The 24,010-nt window shown below is 36.2% G+C and overlaps 3 protein-coding genes across 4 annotated transcripts; all 3 read right to left on the reverse strand.

Annotated features, from left to right (window-relative positions):
- Positions 1 to 942: 942 nt before the first annotated feature.
- Positions 943 to 3,028, reverse strand: LOC112283412 (uncharacterized). Its single transcript, XM_024522042.3, has 3 exons — positions 2,519 to 3,028; positions 2,195 to 2,302; positions 943 to 1,985 (listed from the first exon to the last, which is right to left on the reverse strand). Exons 1-3 carry the CDS (start codon positions 2,537 to 2,539, stop codon positions 1,392 to 1,394), a joined length of 723 nt encoding a protein of 240 aa, XP_024377810.1. The 5' UTR covers positions 2,540 to 3,028; the 3' UTR covers positions 943 to 1,391.
- A 5,474-nt stretch (positions 3,029 to 8,502) lies between these two features.
- LOC112283357 (hydroxymethylglutaryl-CoA synthase) lies at positions 8,503 to 12,896 on the reverse strand. 2 transcript variants are annotated; one of them, XM_024521947.3, is made up of 12 exons: positions 12,414 to 12,896; positions 11,771 to 11,877; positions 11,467 to 11,599; positions 11,085 to 11,228; positions 10,703 to 10,861; positions 10,373 to 10,446; positions 10,174 to 10,249; positions 9,992 to 10,047; positions 9,761 to 9,848; positions 9,518 to 9,658; positions 9,183 to 9,323; positions 8,503 to 8,997 (listed from the first exon to the last, which is right to left on the reverse strand). In XM_024521947.3, exons 1-12 carry the CDS (start codon positions 12,483 to 12,485, stop codon positions 8,803 to 8,805), a joined length of 1,386 nt encoding a protein of 461 aa, XP_024377715.1. In that variant the 5' UTR covers positions 12,486 to 12,896; the 3' UTR covers positions 8,503 to 8,802. The 2 variants fall into 2 exon arrangements, with proteins under 2 accessions (XP_024377715.1, XP_090107123.1); XM_090250997.1 differs by having other exon boundaries at positions 11,771 to 11,929; positions 12,414 to 12,852.
- Positions 12,897 to 13,691: 795 nt separating this feature from the next.
- LOC112283356 (uncharacterized) lies at positions 13,692 to 16,578 on the reverse strand. The gene is made up of 2 exons (XM_024521946.3): positions 15,875 to 16,578; positions 13,692 to 15,740 (listed from the first exon to the last, which is right to left on the reverse strand). The coding sequence occupies exon 2, from the start codon at positions 15,662 to 15,664 to the stop codon at positions 14,003 to 14,005; it is 1,662 nt and encodes a 553-aa protein (XP_024377714.1). The 5' UTR covers positions 15,665 to 15,740; positions 15,875 to 16,578; the 3' UTR covers positions 13,692 to 14,002.
- Between the last annotated feature and the right edge of the window lie 7,432 nt (positions 16,579 to 24,010).

Raw genomic sequence — 24,010 nt, forward strand, 5'->3', positions numbered from 1 at the left:
TTGGATGATAAATTTTTAAAATTTAGATATAATAAATTAATTCTACTTGCAATAAAATAAAATAAAGTAAAAAAATACCATGATGCAAATTGTTATACTAAGTCTCAAATTGTCAACTATAATACTACTTTAGAAATAAATGTTAAAAGTTTGTTGTTAGTACAACATGGCACATAGTATCATATTTATATAAGTTTGGAAACGAAACTTAAAAGCAGAATAGTTTAGTTTATTTTATTTTCAGTTAACATAACTACAACTGAACGGCTCATTGGTAAAATTGCAGGGTTGTGTAGATGGATCACACATTGTGTACCCCGAGAATGGAACATGCCCCAAAGACCCAAGTATAGCAAAACTCAAAAGAAAGGAAAGTGAGCACCAAAGTGGGTATTCTGATGCCTGAAAGAGAACGGTATATAAAATACTGATGCGAAGCCACGGCTCGGTTCATGATTTCGGGAACTGCTCACAAAAACACATGAAACTCCGTGCTCTTCCAGAAACAGTGATCCACATGAATGTGTAAATTTAACTGAAGTTGCCCATTCTTGCTTGAATCAGTGTCAGTCTTTTATTTTAGTTTGTGCGTCCAACATCGATAAACTGGAAGCAGATTCTCGGAAGGCTTTGTCTTCAGATTGTCACAAGGCTCGATGGCATCACGTGAGGAAGGAACTTGGTCCAGCGTTTGAGGGTTTCGAGAAACAGGAGGCGGTGGAGAGTTCGAGACGAGCAATTCCATTGCATTATTTTTATACATCATATCTAAAAACATTCATCAGCCAATTGCCCTCATCTGATCTGTGCATATTGTCGTTGTTTTAGGTGGAGTGCAACTCAGCGGAAGGGCATGAGAATCTGACAGTATATCTATCTTGCCCTGCTGCATACCCACTCAACCGATATGCACTTTCAGGCCGATGAGTTGCTGCAATACTCTTCATGGAAAATGGAGTTGGCAGTCTGGTGCTGTTTATTTATCATCATAACAGACGGGGAGCCGTTCACGGCCGTTACATGATGTACTTAAAACAAAACAAAACAAATAAGTTGATTCGGCAGGTTCTCTTTTGCTTTTCGAATCGTCTGGTTCTTACACAGACGCTCAATAATCATAGGCTTTCACTATACACTCAATCTCATATACCCCCTATACACTGAATGATTTTCACTGCGTCTTACACGCCGCAATGACACGTCTCCGCTGTGGAGCTCAGATACTCTAAAGCACTTGGATTACCAGAGGATCACACAATGGCATCCCGGTTGCGTCCAAAACTTTTAAATTCCTACAATTCTCTGCCAAAACTCTCACGTTTTCCTTCACACTCTGCTGGTATAGAACAAAATTGATATGATGCAAGACAAGGTTCATGAACAATACGGAGTTAGTAGTGCGCATACGAGGCGTTGCTCTCCGGATAATCTTCAGTGTAATAACTTTCAGAGTTTGATGGAACCCTCTCGTGCCCAAATGATCTGCTTCGTGGCAAGCAGCCGAACGATGACGATGAAGGACGAAGATCGCTGTAAGAGCCATCGTCATCAGACGCTGAATCGTACCTGTCTCTGTTCGAGGGCCAGCGGAAGCTGGAACTACGACCTAGCTCCCTTCGAAACGGCTCGCTGTGAAATGGCTCCCTGTTGTAGGAGACCTGGCTTGAATTGGACCGATATGAGGTCTCTTGTCTGGAGTGATGCTTCGTGTGTGAGCTATGGTGGCCGTGGGACTTATGCTTTTTGTGGGAGTTTTGCATGTGACTGTGTCTCTGGGATGGTTCACTCTCGTCCCAGAAATTGGACTTCTTCTTGATGCGTTTCATCTTCTTCAGCGCGTGATATGGATTGACAAAGTCTGTAACTGCCACTCTCTCACTGAGCTGATCGGTAAAAATGTCGCACACGCCTTGCAGCTCCAAGAGTTCCTCGCGAACCTTTTCCTCGCATTTCGAGCAGCACATTGGAACCCTGAATTCGTAGGTCTGCAATCATCCACAAACAACAAGCTCGAATGAGTATCGGAAGGTGAAACTGAGTAAAAATGTCTCACAACATGGAATCCTCTCCTCTATTACTGCAGCATAATTAAGTGCTGTGGATGGAGGGACTTCAGAAAGTTTCAACCAGAATAGAATTGCTACTAAACAGACCATTACAAGTAAAATCCCGGGGAAAACAAAGCGATGCTTACAGGCAGAAGTGGACCGGAAGAACGACAATCGGAATCAGCCGCATAGTCGTAAGGACCCCGGTAATCGACATAGTCTTGCCAATTAGGCTCATTCCCTCCGCTAAAAATCTGCACATCAGAAAGAAATGAGAGTTCACGACATCAATGAAGAAGCTCGCCGCACAGCTATGTCTCCTTGCAAGGCGTAAGCGTCTCACAATCACGATCAATGGCTAATACAGTGCAGATAGCCACAGCAATCTAAACATGCGAAACTCTCACAAAACTTGAGCTGTGCAGAAAAAAAAAAAAAAAAAAAAAAAAAAAAAACACACACACACACACCTCGTACATCAGCATTGCCATTCTAGAAAACAGTCCCTGTTGTTGAGCTCCTCTGTCTTTCTCTCTTCAAGACCAATGCCTGTAGCGCTAAGATGGTGCCGTCCAAGTGTGCAGTAATGGATTGCTCAGAAGATTGCACTGGAGACAATGAAGCCAGCAGCCGTGCTCATAAGGGAGCTCCAGAAGGCGCGTTTCACAGCAAAACCAAGATGTTCGCGGCTCATCATTGGGATGCAGAACGACGAGATTCTCCAAATGCAGGAATGGGCTCTCACAAGCGTGGTGCAGCCAGCTCCTAGAGATGACCACCCTCCTCAATGCGTCGACTCCACGTTGGTCACACAACCTGAATAGAAACTTACTGCTGGGGATGATACTAATCTGGCACCGAACTTGGATCCGAAACTGGCTCACGGGGCATTGTCGATCGACCTCGCAACACCCCATTCCCGGACAATTTTGACGCTGCCTCCGCTACCCCAGAATGCGAATCTACAAGATTTGAAAAAAAAAAAAAAAAAAACAAAAAAAAAAACACTCCCCTCGGTTCTGACAGCGGAGATTCCAAGGCCCTCCGGAACGCTGGGCGCTGGACTGAGCCCTTCGCTTGTGCCTGTGTCAGTGCCTTCTCGGGGAAGGGATCCAGTCGCTGGGATTCATTAGCACTGCATCACATCCGTCTCAAGCATTCTCGATCGCAGTGCGACGTCAATTCGTCGCCCATTCCGATACCGAACTCTATCGATTTTTTATTATTTTTTATTATTTTTTATTATTTTGTCAGAGGATCTTAATCTAATGCCTGTTGACTCAACCGCAGGATATATTTAGCACGTCAACGCAATCAGGGCTTCGCTACAACTCCCTGCTGCAGCAGCACAAACTCGTGTCTGCGCAATGCGATGTCTAGGTTTCTAACCTTCCTTGCTCGAACGTGCTACGACCCCACATTTTGATCGTCTGACTTCGGCATGGGGACCACAATCGAAACCAACTACAGTTTCTAACCTAAACCACCACATAAAAATATCAACAAAAAAAACCTGAGAAAATTTGACAGTTTGATAAGTCGAGATGAAATCGTCGATTCTGTGCGAAATCGATATCCTCCAGCTTCCGAAACTGGTGAGATCTCGTGGTTTCTGACAAAGATTTACCGTGTGTATCAGTTGTTAGTCTTGTTGCCTTGTTGTTATTGTTGTTGATTCTATTCTTGCAGTTTCGGAGGTCTAAAATTGCGTTGTTTGTCATGGGGACCACCCCCACACAAAACAAAAACTGTAGATTGCAATACAAGCATGATTAGTTGAGTTCAAAAACTTGGATGAAAGCAATTGTATAAAGGAAGCTGGTTGTGTTGTTGCCCTAAATATGTCTCTTAAAAATACACATTCATTTTATTATATTTTGCAATGTGTTTTCTTGGTGCAAAAGAGCTGGTGTACTTAACCGGGGGGGAGGGGGGGGGGATGTTTTTTTATTTGATTGATGAAATTGGAATGAATGTGCATTGACCATTATTTTTTTGCCTGTAGATTCACTTATATAAATATTACCTATGTGTGTGGTCTTGTCAAAAGAATTATGTGTAACCTATTTTGGTTCAGTAGATTTGTATAAAGGCATATTAGCACAAGAAAATTGATGAAGTGCATCAGAATAATTAACATGAATTTTCATACATATACATACTGGATAAAATGACCATATGTTTATCAAAGTAGATTTCGTATTACCAATAGTCATTAAAATTTAAAAAAAAAAAAAAAAAAAAAAAAAAAAACAATGTTCAAGGATTCTGTTTGGAACTTGTGAAAGTATTGAGGATCAACTTCAGAATTCAAAAAAATGAAGTTTTGTTTTGTTCCAACTCTAAATCCATAGGTTACATTAAGTTTAAGCCTTTTTGGAAAAAAACCATACCTTTAAGCAAGGATTCGGAATTCACTAAAATAAGTAATAAGTGCTATGTCAAAAAATCATAAATATGTGTATATATATATATATATATATATCTCGTGATTCTAATTTTAGAAATATATTTTATGCCCTTAGATTTTTCCAACAGTGTCATATTGGACTTAAATTAATTGGTCTAAGCATGTGGATACTAAAGTTGGAATTGACAATATTCAAAGGGAGAATAATATTAGTAATAAAAAAAAAATATATATATATATATATATATATTTCAAAAAAGAAAGAATGACACTTTTTTCTTATCTTTTTTTTTCACAGTGTGGCTATTTAGAGCATTGGTAAACACTGCTATGAAACAAATGATCAAAATGTTTAAAAAATGTGACAATTTTAGTACTGCCTTTAACAAAAGTGATTTGTTTTTAATTCACTCATTATTTGGAAAAAAAAAAAAAAAAAAAAAAAAAAAAGAGCATATAGAAATTAATTTTTGTGGATTTCAAATTTTAGTTAGAATAGTTACTGCATAGATATGCATGATTTTGTGTATGTGTATGACTATATGTATATATATATATATATATACACACACAAATACATAGGGAGTTGTTAAAGCTACATTCCAATTTTGTTAAAGCCACACCCTACTTTCCACCTCATGATCCATTTTGTACATGTCCCTTGTATCCAACCTCGTTCCCAACACCTCCTCCATTTTTCCCATCCCCTCTCTACCCTGTCCAACCCCACCTTTGTCCTAAATGTTTGAAATTGAATAATTCAATTGGTTATTTTTTTTAATATTTAAATAAAATTTATCTTATACATTAGCTTATAAAATTTATCTAAAATAAAATAAAAAAATCTTCACATTTATTTTTTAAAATAATAAAAAAAAAACCTTCAATACTTCTTTTGTTTTCAAAATGATATATTAAATACTTATGATAAAAATTTATGTCCATATTATTATTTGAGTTAGTTATTTCTCACATCCACAATTCTATTTAGAATTCTATGAAATTTAAATAAAATATTTTTGTTTCATATTTTCTATCATATTATAAGAAAATAATTATTATTTTTTTAAATCAATTAATATGCTTATTCATATATATATATATATATATATATTAATTCCACATACACATGATATGAAAAAGAAATAACAAAAAAACCACATAATTTTTAATGGTACTTTTGATAAACTTTTCAACCTTTTTTATCCATATAAAATTAAAGGATTGTTATAGATTTTTCTTAATGGATACTTAAAAATTTTAGCTGAAAATAAAATAAATATAGCTTAATTTGATGTTGATTTGGAATAACCATATCTATTATGAAATGCCAAATTTCAAACTTCTTATATTATATCTTAAAATTTAAGATATATATTGAAATATTTCTTAATATTTTATTATTTCCAAAATTCAAATCATATTATTATTTTTATGATTATTGAAAATATTCACAAAAACATTAAATATTTTTAATTTGATATTATTAATAATATTTTTACCAAAATTAATAAGTTTAGTACGATTAACAAACTTAAATAGATGGCTTAGAAATCAAAACATTCTCAAGTGAATTTCTTTTTGTAAGGAATTATTTTTAAAACTTAAAAGAAAATAAAATACACACACACACACACACATATATATATATATATATATATACCCATAAAATCTTTCATGAAAACATGTATGATTAATTCATAAAACAAAAAATAAACTCTTAGGATGGGGGTGCGGTGGGATTAGGGTTGAAACTGGGGTAGACACGAAAGGGGAATGAGGGAGGAGGGTTGGGAACAAAGGACATGTACAAAATAGATCATAAGGTAGGAAGTAGGGTGTGGCTTTAACAAAATTGGAATGTGACTAAAACAACTCTCTATATATAGAAATATTCTTTACAAACATATTATTGTTTATTATTATTGAAAGTAATTCTATATTTACCGGATAATTTATACAGCATAAATTTAATAAACTTGTGTTATGAAAATTTACCTGATTCTTTATTTGTCCACACTCATGTTATCATATTTAATCCATAAAGACTTACATAAACGAATGTATGAGATATGAATCACAAATAATATTAAATTAATAATTCTATAAAATAATAATAAAAATAATGAAAAAAAGTAACATATTATGCAGAGAATAAAAATACCTACATTGGAACAAAACTGATAAAATGAAAAAGTCTCACTTTATTGCAATCAGTGTTTTGAAAAATTTTATGAATATTAAAAAAAGGTTCAATGCTTAATATAGAAGGCACTTAAATGCTATTGATAAAGAAGTATTTTGATATATATATATTTACATAACACAAAGTCATATATTTTCTAAACATAAATAAAATTATTCTTTTAAATACTAATATTTTCAAATATATATCAAATAAAATGATTTAAAATGAATGTTCAAGTTTATATTTATGCTTTTAATTATAAGTTTGTCTAAAGATCTATACTCAAAAATTTCTTAAGCAATGTTGTTGTGTATTTAATCAGAACAAAGACTATCTACGTCAGTTTTTAGCCAACTACCACCTTAGAGGAATTAATAAAGAATTGGTTGGTGTATTAAATAGAATATATATTGCTTCAAAATCAAACTAAGATAAAACTCTGGCTACAATTATCCTTGTAACTCTGATTGTTTAATATATATTAAATTTTATGAGAAAACTATCTAACCATAAAAATAATTGATATTCTGATTGTTCATATTTATATTCTTCTAATTTCTACTATGGCTTGTCAAATTCTAGATTTTAAATTAAATTACATACAATCTTGCCAAATCTGTAAATCAAACTGTAGCTTTTAACTGTTACAAATCTTTCAAACTTCCACACAAAACCTATAAATTATGTTCACCAAAATCTTGGACACTATTAATACTCCAATATTGATGCATATGATTAAAGATTTTTATTTGATTTAATTATATTTACCTGCATGAGTATTTAGATAGAAATTAAAATTTTTAATAATAATAATAATTAATAATAACAATTAATACAAAGTCCAAGTGTAATAATAATTACACATCCTACTACATGTGAGGCACTTGGACTTGGTATGAATTGTTCAAGGTAGCCAAGAGGAGCTTTGATTGGTTGAGCCTTCAAGTGTTTGTGGTGCCATTGTGCTTGGTCAATTTGAGATTTAGGTGGATCAATTTGATATTCTTTTATATATATATATATATATATATATATATAAACTCTTAATATAATGAGTTATTTAAAAATAATAACACAATATATGAGCCATGAACATGAATACTATTTTGATACTAAATTGTCAAACTCAAAAATAATAGTAAATTAAAAAAAAACTAAAAATCTACAAGTATTTCAGGCATCAGTATTTACAATAGATTTTAATTGGTACACTGTAAATGTTTTTTAAACAATAAATATCCAAATCACCATCTAAAGAGCAGTAAAAAGATTTCTTGGAATAAAATAATGTTTTGCCAATCCTCCATTTGATATGTGATTATATCCGCTTGTGTCTTAATATCAAGTTTCGGCTGTCTTCCAAGCTATTTTTGTACTTACATAAGCACTCTTTAGCACCAATTTCGCAGCAACACCAAAAAAAATAAACATGCAAAATACATGTTATGAATTAGATAAGCATTTCACTACAAAACTACGAATTCAGATTTGAAATTAACTTCGTAAGTCAGTAGCATCTTAGTCCGGAGTACATATATTGAAGTGACTACATTAATTGATGTCCATCAACAATTTCTATTACAACTTCAGTGATGAAACCTCTGAACTGCTTCAAAGTGAAAAGAAATCAAGAATGAAAATGTTTTCAACCATTTCAAAATCATCTCTAGAGAGTTTCAGACTTCACAACAAATTATACAGAAAGCTTTTGACCCAGAAACATGAACCTCAACCAGTTCCATGAAGTTTTTATATGGTTTTACTTAAGGTTGTAAAACACGATTTATGATAATAATCTCACAAAAACAAACTATCTTACGTGGAGCAGTAGAGTACATTTCAGACAAGTAGAACAATTGGTGGAAAACTCTAGGTTTTCTTTGAGCAATCATCTCAAGGTCCGAATCATTGTTAAATTCAACTTCAAATAATTGTAGCGAACTGAGAAAAAATGGGAAAACCTCCAACATGTACACTACATTTATTCCCAAACCAGCGAGCAAGGATGGTTCATATGATCTGCAGTTGTTGGTCCTGGCTCATTCCCTTTCAGACTCAGTTGCCCCTACACATAGCAGCGGCATCAAAACCTCGGGAATTTCAATGTGGAGATGAAGTTAGTAAAGCAGATGAGAAACATTCAAGTTCTGAAGCTGCTATACACCATTGGCTTCCACCTTCTCAAGCTTCGCTTGGTATCTTTCGTAAGTGCGGCGATAGAGGGCATCAACTTGAGTGATGTAAAAGGTTGAGGGGCGTAGAGTAGACTTGGAGCTGATTGGCGTGTAATCTTTCGCACCATAGCGAGTCTCCATGAGGTGCATGGTTTCCACAAACTCCTTGGGTGTGACCTAAATTATTCACCACAACATTATCATTACGTCAATGGGAACTTACAGCTGCCTTGCCAGCAACAGCACTACATTTCTATAGATATTGTTGACTGCAACAATGCAACCTGGGGAGAACAGAAACACGTAGAATTTCTAGGAGATGGGCTACTTCTGCAAGCAAGAACAGCAGTGTGTAGACTTACTGCTATGCGAGAATCCAGTTTGGCGACGATGTCCATTTTCTCTGCTATTTCTGACAACTTTTGGCCGCCGGTAAATTTACAGGAGAATAGGCTTGCTGCTAAGCCACTTCCGTAGGAAAACATGAGTATTCTTTCTCCATCCTACCAATGCAAGAATCAATTTCACATAGTTAATCACGGTTCACCTTGTACCTAGGAAAGCTGATCACCACCTGTACATCAGAATTTTAAAACCCTATCAAACACATAATGTGCGGATGATAGATGCATCAACTGAAGTGGCACGCTGGTATCAATCCACCCAAGAATCGAGTTATAAGAGGAAAGTTAATTACCAAAGAAGATGACTTGTTATGCACGAGAGTTGCAAGACCAGCATACAAAGACGCACAATACATGTTTCCAAGCTCCTTGGGCAACATTGTCGTGGGTCCAACCTTTTCATTGTACTGTTTCTTCGCAACTTCTTGTGAGACCTACATTCCCAGACACCCAGCAAATTGCCATCAGCACTGAGTAGATTTAAGATAGCCATGCAAAAAGGAAACCATAGCTAGAAAGTAAGAGTAAGAACGCACCTTTTCAAGGTCGCGGTTCAAAAGACTATCCGTTGGTGACAATATTGCAAATGGTTGGAACCTAGCACCCGCTTCTTCATCAACAAAGCTGGAGGGAGTCGTAACAAACGTAAGTTAAAGTTTTGTATTAAGCATTTTCTGAACAATTAATCAGATAAAAAGTCACCGTTAAAGCATCAAATGTTGTATTGGGATATTAGAAAGACACATAAAGGAAGCCGTAACAATTACCTGGCATTTCTCAAGTAATCATTGTAAACAAGACGGGCAAAACTTTTTTGCACAAGCTGCACAATACTAACATAGTAACTCGTGAGTATTTAGTTATCTCAAATGCCGCTCGTAAGGATTGCAAAACCAGACGTGCAATGAACTAATACTGTGTAAAAAATCAGTTGAGGAAGACAAAGTACCTTGTTGTAAGGTGCATGGCATATAACATATGAAGCATCTGAAAGGGTGAAAGGTTTGCCTGCAAACTTCTCATACCTGTCAAAACGCATGACACCATTAGTTGCCGACTTCGAAAGTGACACATGGCGGGTGCGGAACGTTTCATAGAATTGTTAACAACACATGGACAGCGGAGGAGTGAAGAGTGAGGAAACGTACTTCAGGCAGAAGCGCCGATAACACGAGTCTACGGCTTGCAGATAGCAAGTTTGCGATAATTTTCCATCAACGACCTGTTATTGAGCACTGCAAACGTCACAAAGGTGGACTTCGACGCAAATTCACATCATTAAGTAGCAACATCACATGATCAAACATCAATGATAACAGATTAAACGAAACAAGATGAACTTATACACAAGCGTTCTTGTTGGAAGTTCACCAAAAATCAAGAATATAAATAACTAAAATATAAACATAAATAAACTTTTCACACCCGTTTGACAAGTTGGAGCCGAAGAACAAAAGGATGTGAAATGAAGGACCTACCGGATATTCACTAGCCAGATTAGGCTTGTAGAAATCGTACGCATTTGCCATATGAGTTCCACTAAGCCTACGCTCGAAGACTATGGGCGCATCAGGTCCGATCAGCATGGCAACAGCTCCAGCACCACCCGTTGGACGTGCAGGCCCTTCAGCATATACCTGCCACAATACTTCCACGACTTAGTCAACTCCCTCCTGTTTTTATTACTTTATCCAAGCAAAGCTAACCCACGAAAATGAGTATGCACCTTACCGACTAGAAGCAGCAGCATCTGCATGACCTATGCAATTAAGAGGAACAAAGTACCGTGAAAAAGTAGGTTTCTTCAGTACAAGGCAGAAAAATCAGCACGACAATAAAAGCAACGCTCAAATAACATACAGCGCTGTCTGCAGCAACGACAATGGCATAACGTCCATCCCAGGCACTACTCTCCACCCAGTTCAGACAATTCTGCAGAGCTGCTGTTCCTCCGTAGCAGGCATTGGTGGAATCTACTCCCTCGATATCTCCGTTACCCGAGTCCTGTTTGTCAATAAACCCATTATATATATTAAAAAAAATTGGAAGTTACGCGTTTTCTACAACCCATTTGGACAATAATAGAGTAAGTCAATAAAAATGTAAAATATTGGCATTCTACGAGATTTGGACTGTTACCAAAGACTTGAGTCACTGTTTATGCATTGGATCAAAGTATGATAGAGACTCCTTGAAGGCTTTAAAATTGATTCACTGTAGAGAAAGTCATCAAGAAACGCACCTCAAAAAGCTGCATCAGGGAGGTCTTGATAGCCTTGCTTTTGTCGATCACCGTCTCGCTGCCCACCTCTAGGCGACCGATGCGGTCAGCTGGAATCTCATATTTCTCCAGCAAAGACTTCACCACTGTCAAGCTGAAGCCCACCGAAACAAGCCGAAAATACCAAGGTTAACAAGACTGGCACCAATTCCAAAAGACAAGAGTGCTCGTCAGTTTGCTCCGTCCGATGATCTGAAATCCAAACACACACACGGGAACAACAGAAACCCCCAACCCCAAGCAGCGGATTGCAGTGGGAAGGTACCTCATGGAAATAACATCCTCAAGATCGGTGCAGAAAGCGAGCCGGTCTTGGCCAAGACCAATAGTGTACTTTCCCTTGCTTACACCGTCGTGCTCCTCCAACTCCTCCTACGAACCCGGAGGATGCACTGTAACTATTCCGATTGAAATACCGACTCATCTGAAAACAGTTACCACTGTCTATCTAAACAACGTGTACACGATCGGCCTTACAAGGACAGATACCCGTGACTACACTTCGTGATCTATAGCAAATGACAATAAAAGTCTTGAAAAAATAACGACTTTCATTCGAGCTCTTAATCATACAAGGCCACAAAGGAATTTTAATATCAAAGCGGATTTTCAACTACAACAGGTTGATCGACAACTACCCGACCAAGGCCCCCAAAAACGAATAAAAACTGGCTGCGTACCGATGAGATTCCACTTGAATAAGGATTATCGTTAACAACATACCTCAAGGGGACAGGGGATCTGGACCGCTTGAGCACAAATACAAAAGATATAAATATTCAAAAGGAAGACAGCCCAAAACCCCAGCCTCAAGTAAACCTCTTCACTTACATCAAAACAAAACACAAACGACCACGCGTCCAATCCCAACAACACCAACTACGACAATCCAGCGCTCGATTGCATACCTGGCTCACATAACTCGCGGGGAAGTACACGTCCATAGCCAAAATACCCACATTCTGAGGCCGCGCTGCCATGACTGCCGACCACACACAGCAACCCTCGATCCCCCCTTTTCTCACTAATTCCCCTCGCCTCTCACAACCCACTCCAAATCATTCCTACACCTCCACCTTCTTCACAACAGCAACACAAAAAAAAAAAAAAAAAAAAAAAAAAAACGTTCCAACTCGCGCACAAATTCGCGCAACGACAGACTCTAGACACAAATTCAATAAAGTAACAACGAATCCAACTAGAGAAGTCGAAAACAAAAGGAAAGGAACACAGACCCAGAGCACAGCCAGTTGCGGAATGAATACTACAAAGGGAAAAAAAACAGGAAGGAAGACGAGAAGGGGAGAAATGAGTATTGAACCAAAGCTGCAATGAAACAAGCGAGTGGGATCCAAAATTGCAACAAACAAGGGGGGAGGTGAGATTACAGGGCGATGATGTCAGTGCAGTGCAGTGTGAGAGCAGCAGCCAGTTCCACGCGCCGACTGGCGAATGTAAAAGATAGTGACCGCCCAAAAAGGGAGATCGTTATTGGTGATGGATCGGACGGTGAGGGAGGAGCGAGACGGTAAAGAAGTGGGTGTAGGAAAGATGGAGAGTTTTCGTCAACGGAGGTGGCGCAATCGTTCGGGGAGACGACGGACGCTATTCGTCGACGAGAAAGGCAGATGTAGTCGTGACGACGGCGCCGCGTTCGCATCACGGGAACTGGGAACTATCTCCACGCGGGGTGTCTTAGGTTAAGAAACTCTTCACTAGTTTAATAAAATTAAAGTTAAGCTACTACAATCATTTTTTTGTTTCTGCAATGAGTTAATGTAGGCTTTGCTGTAGGAAGACTACAAGTTTACCAAACTATATGTTGACCTCTCCATGCTTCCAACCAAAGATAATTAAATTCCCACTTGAAAGATACAATCTCTAAAAGTCCTGGACACAAGTCTTCTGAAATTCAACACAATGTTTACTATTCTGTTGAATATGTTCAAAAGAACCTTAGATACTTTAGTAACAGCCTCAAAGAAGGCACATCTTTTTGTAGAAATACTATACAACCAACTCAATTACACACACATCGGACTGTACATTCGTCTACAGAAGTCTCTCAATTATTAGAGACATGAGTAATTCATAAGCCAGTTAGATTCTTCACCTGGTGGGTACGCCAAGCCACCTGCCAACCTCATTTTTCAGAAGGAAGTCTTCATTCTAAAGGACAAAAGTCGTCAAGCAAAAAAGAGCTTTGAACAGAGACAGACACCTCAGTCAAGGCCTCGTGCTGATTTTTGCGACCTCCAGGAAAATGGTAGGTTGGGTATGTTACATACTTTCCTCTGACAATCCTCTGGGCATGCAATGGACCACTATCACTTTGTGTGCACATCGAGAAACCGCCTCGGAGTAGTTTCAGAACAAACAATCAATTTTCTCTAAAATTGCAAGTCAATTCCCGTATCATACATTTTCTGCGCTCGGTCCGAAGACATTGCGGCCCGCTTATGTAAATAATATATAGAAAGCTCTTTCTAGAGGTGTGTCACTGTACATATGAGCCTCTCCTCAAGCCCGACTCTGCTTCCCAAGGTGTCAGTTGGGTTCGACTCCGCTGCTCTTCGTAAGTGTTGGATGGGTCCAGAGAGTTGCGAGGAGCTTTCAAACCGCCATCTTCCATGGAAAATCTACGACCTTGCTCATCGAAGGATGACCTAGAAGCTCGCCTAGTTATAGCTGGAAGCGTTAGTTCGTAGTCTTCGTCCTCGGGGAGAACATGGTGGTGGTGGCGATGCCGTGTTGCAGGCTCAGGCAATGCCCCAGACAGCTCGCCGCTGTGATTCTTACCCTTTCCGTGTCGGCGGTGGCCATGCTCGTGTCCATCCTGATGATTGTGTTGATGGTGCTTGTACTTCAGTGTCCGATCCACGTCGCTCTTGCGCGCTTCCTCCGTGGCAGTCTCCTCGTGCTCACTCGACATGCTAGCTTGACGACTGAATGGTTTTGAAAGAACCGATTTGAGTCCGAATTTCCAGAAATGAGAGTGATCAGTGCTGCGGCGATGCTCTTCGTGACCCGATGGAGCAGTGGGATGGACATCCTTCGAGACTAGCAGATGCTTGGCAGGGAAGCGGTGATCGTCCTGTTCTTTACCGAAAAGCTTATGGCTGTGGTCGTGGTCGTTGTGCTTGTGGCCATGACTGACGTCGTTGTGATCGGGCTTCGCACGGCTTTTACCAGCTTTTTGATCCAGCTTCTTGTGCGAATCGTGTGGTGCAACTTGGGCGTGGAATCCTTGAAATCTATTAAACAGATTGTTCGCTCCGTCGAGGTGCAGAGTGTGCAAAAGATTTTTCCATTTGCTGCGATGATGATCATGAGGGTCTCTTTTCGCAGGTTTGACCTGACCCGAGCTGTCAAAGGATCGACGAGCACTTTGCCTCGCATTGAATGGACTAGGCGTGTGAACGAATGAGGCGAATGGATCATCCTCTGTATGATCATGACCATGGCCACTCTTTCGCGAATTATCAGGTTTGGCGCTACCGGGAAGTTTGTAGCTCACCACGTTTGGTCCCGGCAACAATGATTTCGACGGTTTCAGAGGACGCTTTTCGTCCACAGTATCCAGGCGACCGACAGCGTCAACGTCTCTCACACTGGGCAAGCTTCGTTGCGCATGTACGATCTCTTGGCGATGAGGCTGGAGCTGCGGATGTGATAGCCAAGACTTCTGCGAATAAACTACCAGAGCACCAGATTCGTTTGGACCGTCATCTGCACGGCGCTGCTGCGACAACCCTGCTGGATTCGCAGCCTGGTCCAGCGTCCTCAGCAGGGAGTCAAGCTCGAATGAATCGAAAAGAGTGCTTCCAGCATCCCAGTTCGCAGCCACAGACTGCGCCACTGACCGATGTGCAAGTTCGTTCTTCATCTGTGCCTCAATCTTGAATCGCGAGGGCCTTCGAACAGCACTCCCATGTGCGGGGCACTGGTTAATCCCTCCTCCACCATGATGTTGAAACACAGCCCAGGCAGCCGCCTTCCTCGCCTCCTGGTTGTCAACCTCGGCCTTAGGATGCTTCTCGAGCGGTACAGAATGAAGCTTTGTACTCTCTTTCAAACTAAAGTGGTGGTTTCGTTTCTTTACTTTCTTGCCTTGCGGAGACTTCGATGGAAAACCTATTTCGGTACCATGAGGCCCCATGTCATGCAGAGGGCATCCAGATTGTGACAATCACTAGCCCATCATGCGGTCGGGACTAGCTCACCGCTCGCTACAGCTACATCATCCTTAGCATTAGCCTTACCCCAAGAAAAAGAGTCCTACGCTTCAAGATTCCATCCACCTTCACAGAAACGTACGCACACAAATCCCCGCATGTAGCAGCAAAAGAAGGCTAAGTATACAACTTACGGAGCAAGCAAGTTTCAGGTGAGCGGGGCCTCTGATGTCCTTCAACCAGATGCACCACAATGCGGGGAAAATTAAGTAAGGGTGAAGACCCGCCGTGATTCAAGTCCCAAGCCCAGACTACTCTTCGCCCTCCGCGAACGTCAACTACATGCCAGAGATCGTGATTACGAACACAAGCAGTATCAGAACCTCCCAATTAGACAATCATGAGTGCCTCACAAGCTGCCGATACTAGACACACCTTCGACAATGGCTCTGAAACCCGGTGCGGTACTCCTCCTCCCACACTTACAACTCTCTCTGAACTTCTGAGGACAAAATCTCGCCAGCTCCATGCAAGGAGAAGCTCGCAGCTGCTTTCGACACCACCAACTCATAACTCTCCCACGAACAAGCTAAACACTTAAAGTGGAGTCTCCAGACTGATATCCAAGCGCTGCAGCAAATCACGACAAACGGACAGGCGCTGCCAACAAATGCCAGCCCTCCAAATCAGGCAAGCCCTCGTGCACTGAAGGGATTTTACCCCCCTGCCCGCCCTCGTCACCACCAGCGCATACCAACTGGATAGACCCGCAGCGTCGCGAACTCACAGACCCACCAGAGAGTAGTTTGTATGGGCAGGAATCTGGCACCCACAAGAGGCGGCATCCTTGCGAAGCACGAGTGCGTGCCGATGTTGATAAAAAGGACTCTCGCCATCCATCGCAAGGTTACCATCGCGCGCATCGCACAGTAACATTGGCTGCGATTAAGAGAACTCGGGGAGGGGGGGGGATGCTGCAAAGCCGCGCTACAAGGTCCACAGAATCCACCTCCAATGTCTGCTTCCCACCTGCAGCAGCTAGCAGCACTGGACCCCACTCGCTGCCTTTGCCTGCCCATCCTGTTTTACACCCGCGGCCTTCGTCGTTCTCCCTTTGTTCGTCGACACACTCTCTCGATTCGTCGACCTGGCCCGCGACTTCGTCCGTGTGCTCCGTCAGTGCTTTTACGACGTGATCCTTCACTTCGTCCGTGTTCTTCGTGGGTTTCTTACGATGTGATCCGTCACTTTGTCCGCACGCTCCTCAACGATGCGATCCGTCATTTTGTCTGTGTGATCCGTTAGCTTTTTCCACAATGTGATCCATCATTTCGTCTGCGTGCTCCGTCAATTTTTTGATGACGTGATTCGTCACTTCGTCCGTTTACTTTGTTGTTTTTTCGAGGACATGATCTGTCATTTTGTTCGCATGCTTCGTCAGTTTTTTGACGACGTGATCTGTCATTTCGTCTGCGTGCTTCGTCAGTTTTTTGACGACGTGATCTGTCATTTCGTCTGCGTGCTTCGTCATTGTTTAATGACATCATCCATAACTTCATCCATGTCCTTCGTCAATTTTTTGACAACATGCTTCGTCAACCGAGACGGTGGGGCCTCTCGACCTCCCACACAAGCATTGCAGTCTTATTAGGACTTTTTGGAATACTTAGGTTAGATGCAAAAGTATATGTATGCATATACTTTTGCTATTGTGTGTGTGGCTAGTGTATTTATTACGTTTTTTCTATGCATTCACAAAAAAAAATTCCTTGAAAAAGCGTGAGTTGAAAGTATTAACTTAAAATTGCAAAAAATGCTTTATTTATATGAATATTAAGGCTAAACTATGTATTACTACACCACTAAATTTATAATAATGCTTATTTAAGATATAAAAATATATTCATATAAAAATAGGTGGTTATTATATTTAAAATTTACATTTTATATTTTTAGTCCATATTAAGTAATCAAATTAAAGATTATGAGCAATAAAACTTTAAATGTAAAAATATTATATATAAACTTAATTAAAATAGGAACTTGATTAAATTATTTAAAATAGTTTAATTTAGAACTCTCAAGAAAATAAATTTAAGTAATAAGAAAATACAAGCAAGATTCAATGCCAATAAATAAGCAATATTGACCAAGTTTATTTAAGGTAATGTAAATCATTCTAAAGGATTATTCAGAATCAAGAAGTGCCTTGATTTGGATGTACTACTTTGCTTGCAATTTGCCTTCAAGTCCAAAGTTTGATAGATTCTTACAATAATTATCTTTTGCCAACCTCAAGATAAAGAAGTTAGATTCTTTAATATATATTCTAACGAAGAGATTTGCAATGCTACCACAAAACTTGACTACGTTTAAAAAATATGCACTAAGTAAGATCCAAGCATTGGCAAATAATGTCTTCTCATCGTAAGCATTGATACTTGCTTACATAACAAATTCATTGTGGTAGGTGTAAAAAAGAGCTTTATATTCATTAGCAATTTAATCAATGTGCATTCCAAAATAATGAAATTGCAATGAAAAGCTATATCTATGAGCCTTGTAAATGAAGTTAACTACAAAAATCAAAACAAGGTCATGTAATAAATACATGTGGTAGCAAATGTGGCTTTATATGTAGATTGTTGACTATGATATGTTATACAAATATGTCTTCAATATGACCATATGTTATAATGAAGATGAGGCCAACATGTTGCAACAAATAATTGGGCTCAAGTTCTTTAGCATCGTTGAGAATAACTTCATCCTAAGATGCAAGGTCTATAATAAATTTGTACACATTCACAAAAGAGACAACATAGCAACTGCTTATAACTTGTATCATTACATCAAAGCTTAAGATTATTTTATCATTGAGAAGGCCAATTATTCCTAGGTCTTTAATAGAAGTGCTCACAAGAGCCTTAAACTCTATGTCTTATTGTGAGATTAGAATTGTTAGACCTAAAATCTTGCGAAACATCTTAGTATTGTGTTCCATAGAGGAGTCCATCATAAGTCAATAAACCTACCAAAGCCAAGGCGAGGCACTTGTAGGCTCCTTCATCTAAATGTAAGCAAGAAACTTGGGCCAATACTACTTGAATTAGATGGTTTTCATGGACATATATATTTACCTAGATAAGCAATATTAGATTGAAGGTAATTATAAATAAATTTGATATTATCTTGTGGCAAAGCTTCTTAGAAGATTCATAGATATGGAATTGACTTTAGATGTATTTGTAGTTGATTGATACATTAGAAACTTAAGCAACAAGTTAGCCATGTATTGCATGTTGTCATGTTGTAATACGACTATATAATAAAAATATAATCAAAAATTAATTTCTAATTAATATCTAATTATCTTGATTCAATAATAATTTAAGATATTTAAACATGGTTTTTATAAAAGCCTCTCAGTTTATTTTCTTGTCTTAATAGTTAGTAGGTTTGAAGTTGGTTAGTAATTTTACCTTGTAGGTTATAGAGACTCTTTTATTACCTTAAAAAGATCATAAATTGGTAAAAATAAGTTAAAAGAAATAAATAATTAGGATGATTGATACTAGGATTAAGTTGAGGGTAGATTTGGGCTAAAAAAATCCTAATAATAGATTAGATTAATACTTAAAGGTCGACTATTTGTGAGATAGGATCAAAATCAAATCTTTAACTACTTAAATGACGACTTAGGGTAAAATAGGGAGGCATTTGAAGATCGGCAATTAAGATTGTGGAGCTAGCTTAGAGCTTATTTTAAATACATAAGGCTTGTTTTTATAGGGTTTAATTTGACCTAGCAATAATTGTTCAAAATCAAGATTTGTATTAATGACTTAGAATTTATGCAATACAATTAAGGCTAGCACTCTCAACTAGTTTGTATAATTAGTATTACATCTATAATTTAAAATTTGACAATGCTTGGTTAATTAAGTGTACTAAGTATATATAAAATTTTATAATAATCTAATGGTATTGTTGAGAGATAATTGGATTTTAATACAAGAAGATATCAAAAGTTGGGAGTTTGGAGTTGGATAAAGTTTCTATGATATCTGAAGATCTACAAGTCAAATTAAAGTGAAATTTGGCATAATATTAAAAGACTTGAAAATCAAGCTATATATCAATTTTGATTGAAGTTAGTAGTTGGAGAAGCAAAAATCATTGCTGGAACATTTGCATGAACTTTTAAGTTGGCAACTAAGTAACGTCAATGTGGTTTTTGGATGTTTTCTCACGATCTGCAAGTTGAATTGAAGTGAATTCTTTTTGAACACATAGAAGACTTGTAGTGGTATTTGTATGCAAAATTTTGCTTTAAGTTGTTGATTAGATTAGGAGCTACAGCTTACTAAAGCTTGCTAATTAGGATTAGGACTTACAAAGAAAAATCAAAATTGCCTAAGTATGAAAGTAACAAGGTAATTGGAGTTTATGTATAGTTGAAATTACTAAGAAGAGTGTTTTTCAGCACTTTGTATTAGATTTAAGCACTTTTGAATTAAAATTCAACTTGCATTCTTCTTATAAGGGCGAAACTTATTAAGTTTTTAGATACTTGTAAAATACAACTTCACCTTCCACAACCAAATGCTCGATGCAGTTCCAAACATTATGACATGTACTACAACAATGTATTAGTCGCTTATAATATAAGCTTATTAGATGGCATACAAATAAAAGACTTAACTTGTAAGTTAGATATATGTCTCACTAGTTGGATACATGCTGGAGGTCCTATAGAACATCACCATATAACTCTTATATAAATAATATATATGGAAGTAAGAATAAAGCTTTCTTCACTCTTGTCAACACCTTTTTTTTCCTTAGTCTTCTTTCAAGACTTTTTAATCTTTTCATCTTTGGAAATAGTCATTTTTGTTTAATATTATATTATCTTTGAGTGATTTTTTAGTCTTTTCAAGTGTCACAAGAGTATATTGATCTTTTTATTCTCTAAAATTCACATCTTTAATAGTTTGACAAAAGTCATAACTTAATGTTTTTGTTTTGTCTTCTAGAAGGACAGTTATTTTTATTATTGTATTTTGAAGGTTGAAAATTATCCACCTTTAATCTAAGACTTAGTTTTTTAACATTGATTTTTTTTTTAAAAAAGAAAGGATTATCTCTCTTTGTAGAAATTTTTATTTTATATTAGAATTACAGATTATTCTTTTTTAATTTGACTTATGGATTGGTTTGACTTATCTATAAAAGAAAATATTATGGATGCTACTCTCAACAAAAGTGAGAATAGATTTGTAACTATTGCAAATTTGTATGACCTTAATAATACTCTTAAGGTGGAAATATTATATATTTTCAATGTGAATCATGGAGGTACTATTCTTATGGCCATTGAAGAAATCAACAATGAAGTATAAAGTCTATAGCAAGTTGTGTAATTAAGAGAAATAAATAGATTAAATTTATAACTAAATCTTAGAAGCCTTGCTACTATAAGTATAAAAGAGATAAGAATAAGTATGATGGAGAAGTTTGATGGAATAAGATCAAAATTTCAAAGGTTTCTACAAGAAGTGAAGTTCTATCTAAAGATGTATTATTTCCAATACCTTATTAGATTTGTGGGCATACTTCTATCTAAAAGTATTCTTTCTTGGTTTGTACCTTTGATGGAAAATAATTCATGACTATTCTATGATTTGAATTCATTCGTAGAAGTGCTTATGGCTACATTTGGAGAAAGTAATTGAGAAAAGATAGCAAAAATCAAATTTATATCTTTACAATAAAGATCACATTCAATTACTATATATGTTGCTAAATTCTAATATCTTGCTTGTGATATAGATTAAAATGACAAAGTATTTATCAATTAATTTTAATATGGATTGAAAGATAATATCAAGGATTTATTGTTAATAATATCAAGAGCAAATTCATTAGAGAAATTTATTGCTTTAGCTCTTGCACAACTTAATAGAGTTTTGAAAGATGCTAAAAACAAAGATTTGGTTAAAGAGATACAAATTAAATTATTGTGATACCTTTCAAGCTTTTGGAAGCTTACTTATCTAAGCCAAAGCTTATGCAAATTGACATGATATGCTTTAAATTTCTTATTGAACAAGAAATAATTTGATGTTGTTAAGAAGGTTTGTACCTATATTATAGAGAATCCAAATATATTACTCAACATTATCCTAAAAAATAACATAATCACAAAATTAGAAACATAGTTGCAAAAAAAGATAATGTATTGAAAAAAAAATTTCTTCAATTACAATATGATTATGTTGCTAAAATCTTCTGTAATACCTAATAAAGATCTTATCTTCTCTTTAAATCCCTCACCTTGTTTTACAATAGAAGTTTGTTTAAGATCAAAAAATTATAAAGTCTTAACCTTGTTAGATTTAGGAGCCTCAACTTATTTTATAAATAAAGAAATTGTAAAAAAATAAGAAATATTTTTAATTAAGAAAGTCAAATCTATACATATAAAAATAATAGATAATCATTTTTTATCTTTTGAAGATGTTATCCATGAAACTATTCCTTTGGATGTAACAATTAATGGTCATAATAGCTTATTAACACTTAATGAAATTAGATCTCTTTTCAGTTCAATTATTTTAATATTATTATAGCTAAAAATAATATAATCCTCAAATAGACTAGATTTCTTATAACCTTGATTTTTTTGTAGTTTAATCTAAGATTTTGTTAGCCAAGAGAAACCTATAAGTCTAATACAATGAAATTCTTATTGATAGGTGTAAGAGTTTTCATGCATGCTACAAAAGAAGGATCATCATTTTTCATGTATGTTATATCCATTTTGATGGTAGAAAGACTACAAGTAGCATTCCAAGTCAAAACCAACATTATCAAGATATTTTGAAAAGAAGAAAGTATATATCCTTCCAAAACATTGTCTATATGATTTTTCAATTAATCTTCAAGAAAGAACTAAATTGTCATTTGATCCAATCTATAACTTATTGCAAAATAAATTTGCTACATTTAAAGAATACATTGACAAGTACTTAGCTTAGAACTACATATGCCATTTAAAATCTCTAATAGAAGCTCCTATCTTATTTTGAAAAGAAAAAAGATGGATTTTTGTAAATTTGTGTGGTTTATCAAGGATTTAACAAGAACACTATTAAAAATAGGTATTCTCTATTTTTGATTTCAAGATTTTTTGATCAACTCAATCAAACAAAGATCTATAAAAAAACTAGATGTACAAAGAGCATACAACTTGGTATACATTAAAAAAAGAGATAAATAGAAGATTGTATTTTGAACCAAGTATGGGCATTTTAAATATAATTTCATGTCTTTAATACTTACAAATGTACCATCTATATTTTAACATCTAATGAATGATGTCTTTTGTGAGTTTTTTGATAATTTTATTATATATAAGAATTTTTTGATAATCTATTCTAAGAACATAAAAGAATATAAATTTTATTTTTGTTGTGTATTACAAAAACTATTAGATAAAAGATTATATTCTAAGATAAAAAAGTATTTATTTCATACTATTCAAGTTGACTTCTTAGGATATAACATTTCAAATGATGGCCTTATAATAGATTCTAAGAAGATCCAAACTATCATTGATTAAAAGATCTCAAAAATAATAAAAAATATAGAATATTTTTTAAAATTTGTTAATTATTACCAAATCTTCATCAAGAATTTTTTTCAAGTTGTAGCTATTCTTACACGTTTGACATGTAAAGACAAACTTAAGTAAATCAAAGAAGCTAAAACATCTTTTGAAACTTTAAAGATAACATTTATTTCTACATCAATTTAATTATGCATCAATTTTTTCAAAGCATTTTTTTATGTAAACAGAGTAATTAAACTTTACTATAGGCTTTATTTTGTTACAAATACGAGCTAATGACAAGTGACACCTAATAGTTTTGGATTCTAGAAAATTTTCAGTAGCTGAGATCAATTATGAGATCCATATAAAAGAGCTTTTTGTAATGGTGGATTCATTTTAAGAATGGCTTCATTATTCTATTTCACAAGATGATTATATATTCCAGTAAATAAAGTATAATTATATATTCTTCAAGCTCATCACAACTTTTGAATAACATGACATTTTGGATATAACAGGACTTTAGAGCTAATATCTAAAGATTTTTAGTGGCACCAAATGTAAAAGGTAATCAAAGGCTTTATATATTTATATGATGATTTTTGAAGATAAAAAACTCTTTATCATCAGCCTTATTGACTTTTCAATTATTACTTATTTCAAAATAACTATAATCTTCTATTTCTATAGATTTTATTACAAATCTTTTAAT

The sequence above is a fragment of the Physcomitrium patens genome, chromosome 6 (genome assembly GCF_059467195.1).
Source record: "Physcomitrium patens ecotype Gransden chromosome 6, ASM5946719v1, whole genome shotgun sequence".
Classification (NCBI taxonomy): domain Eukaryota; kingdom Viridiplantae; phylum Streptophyta; class Bryopsida; order Funariales; family Funariaceae; genus Physcomitrium; species Physcomitrium patens.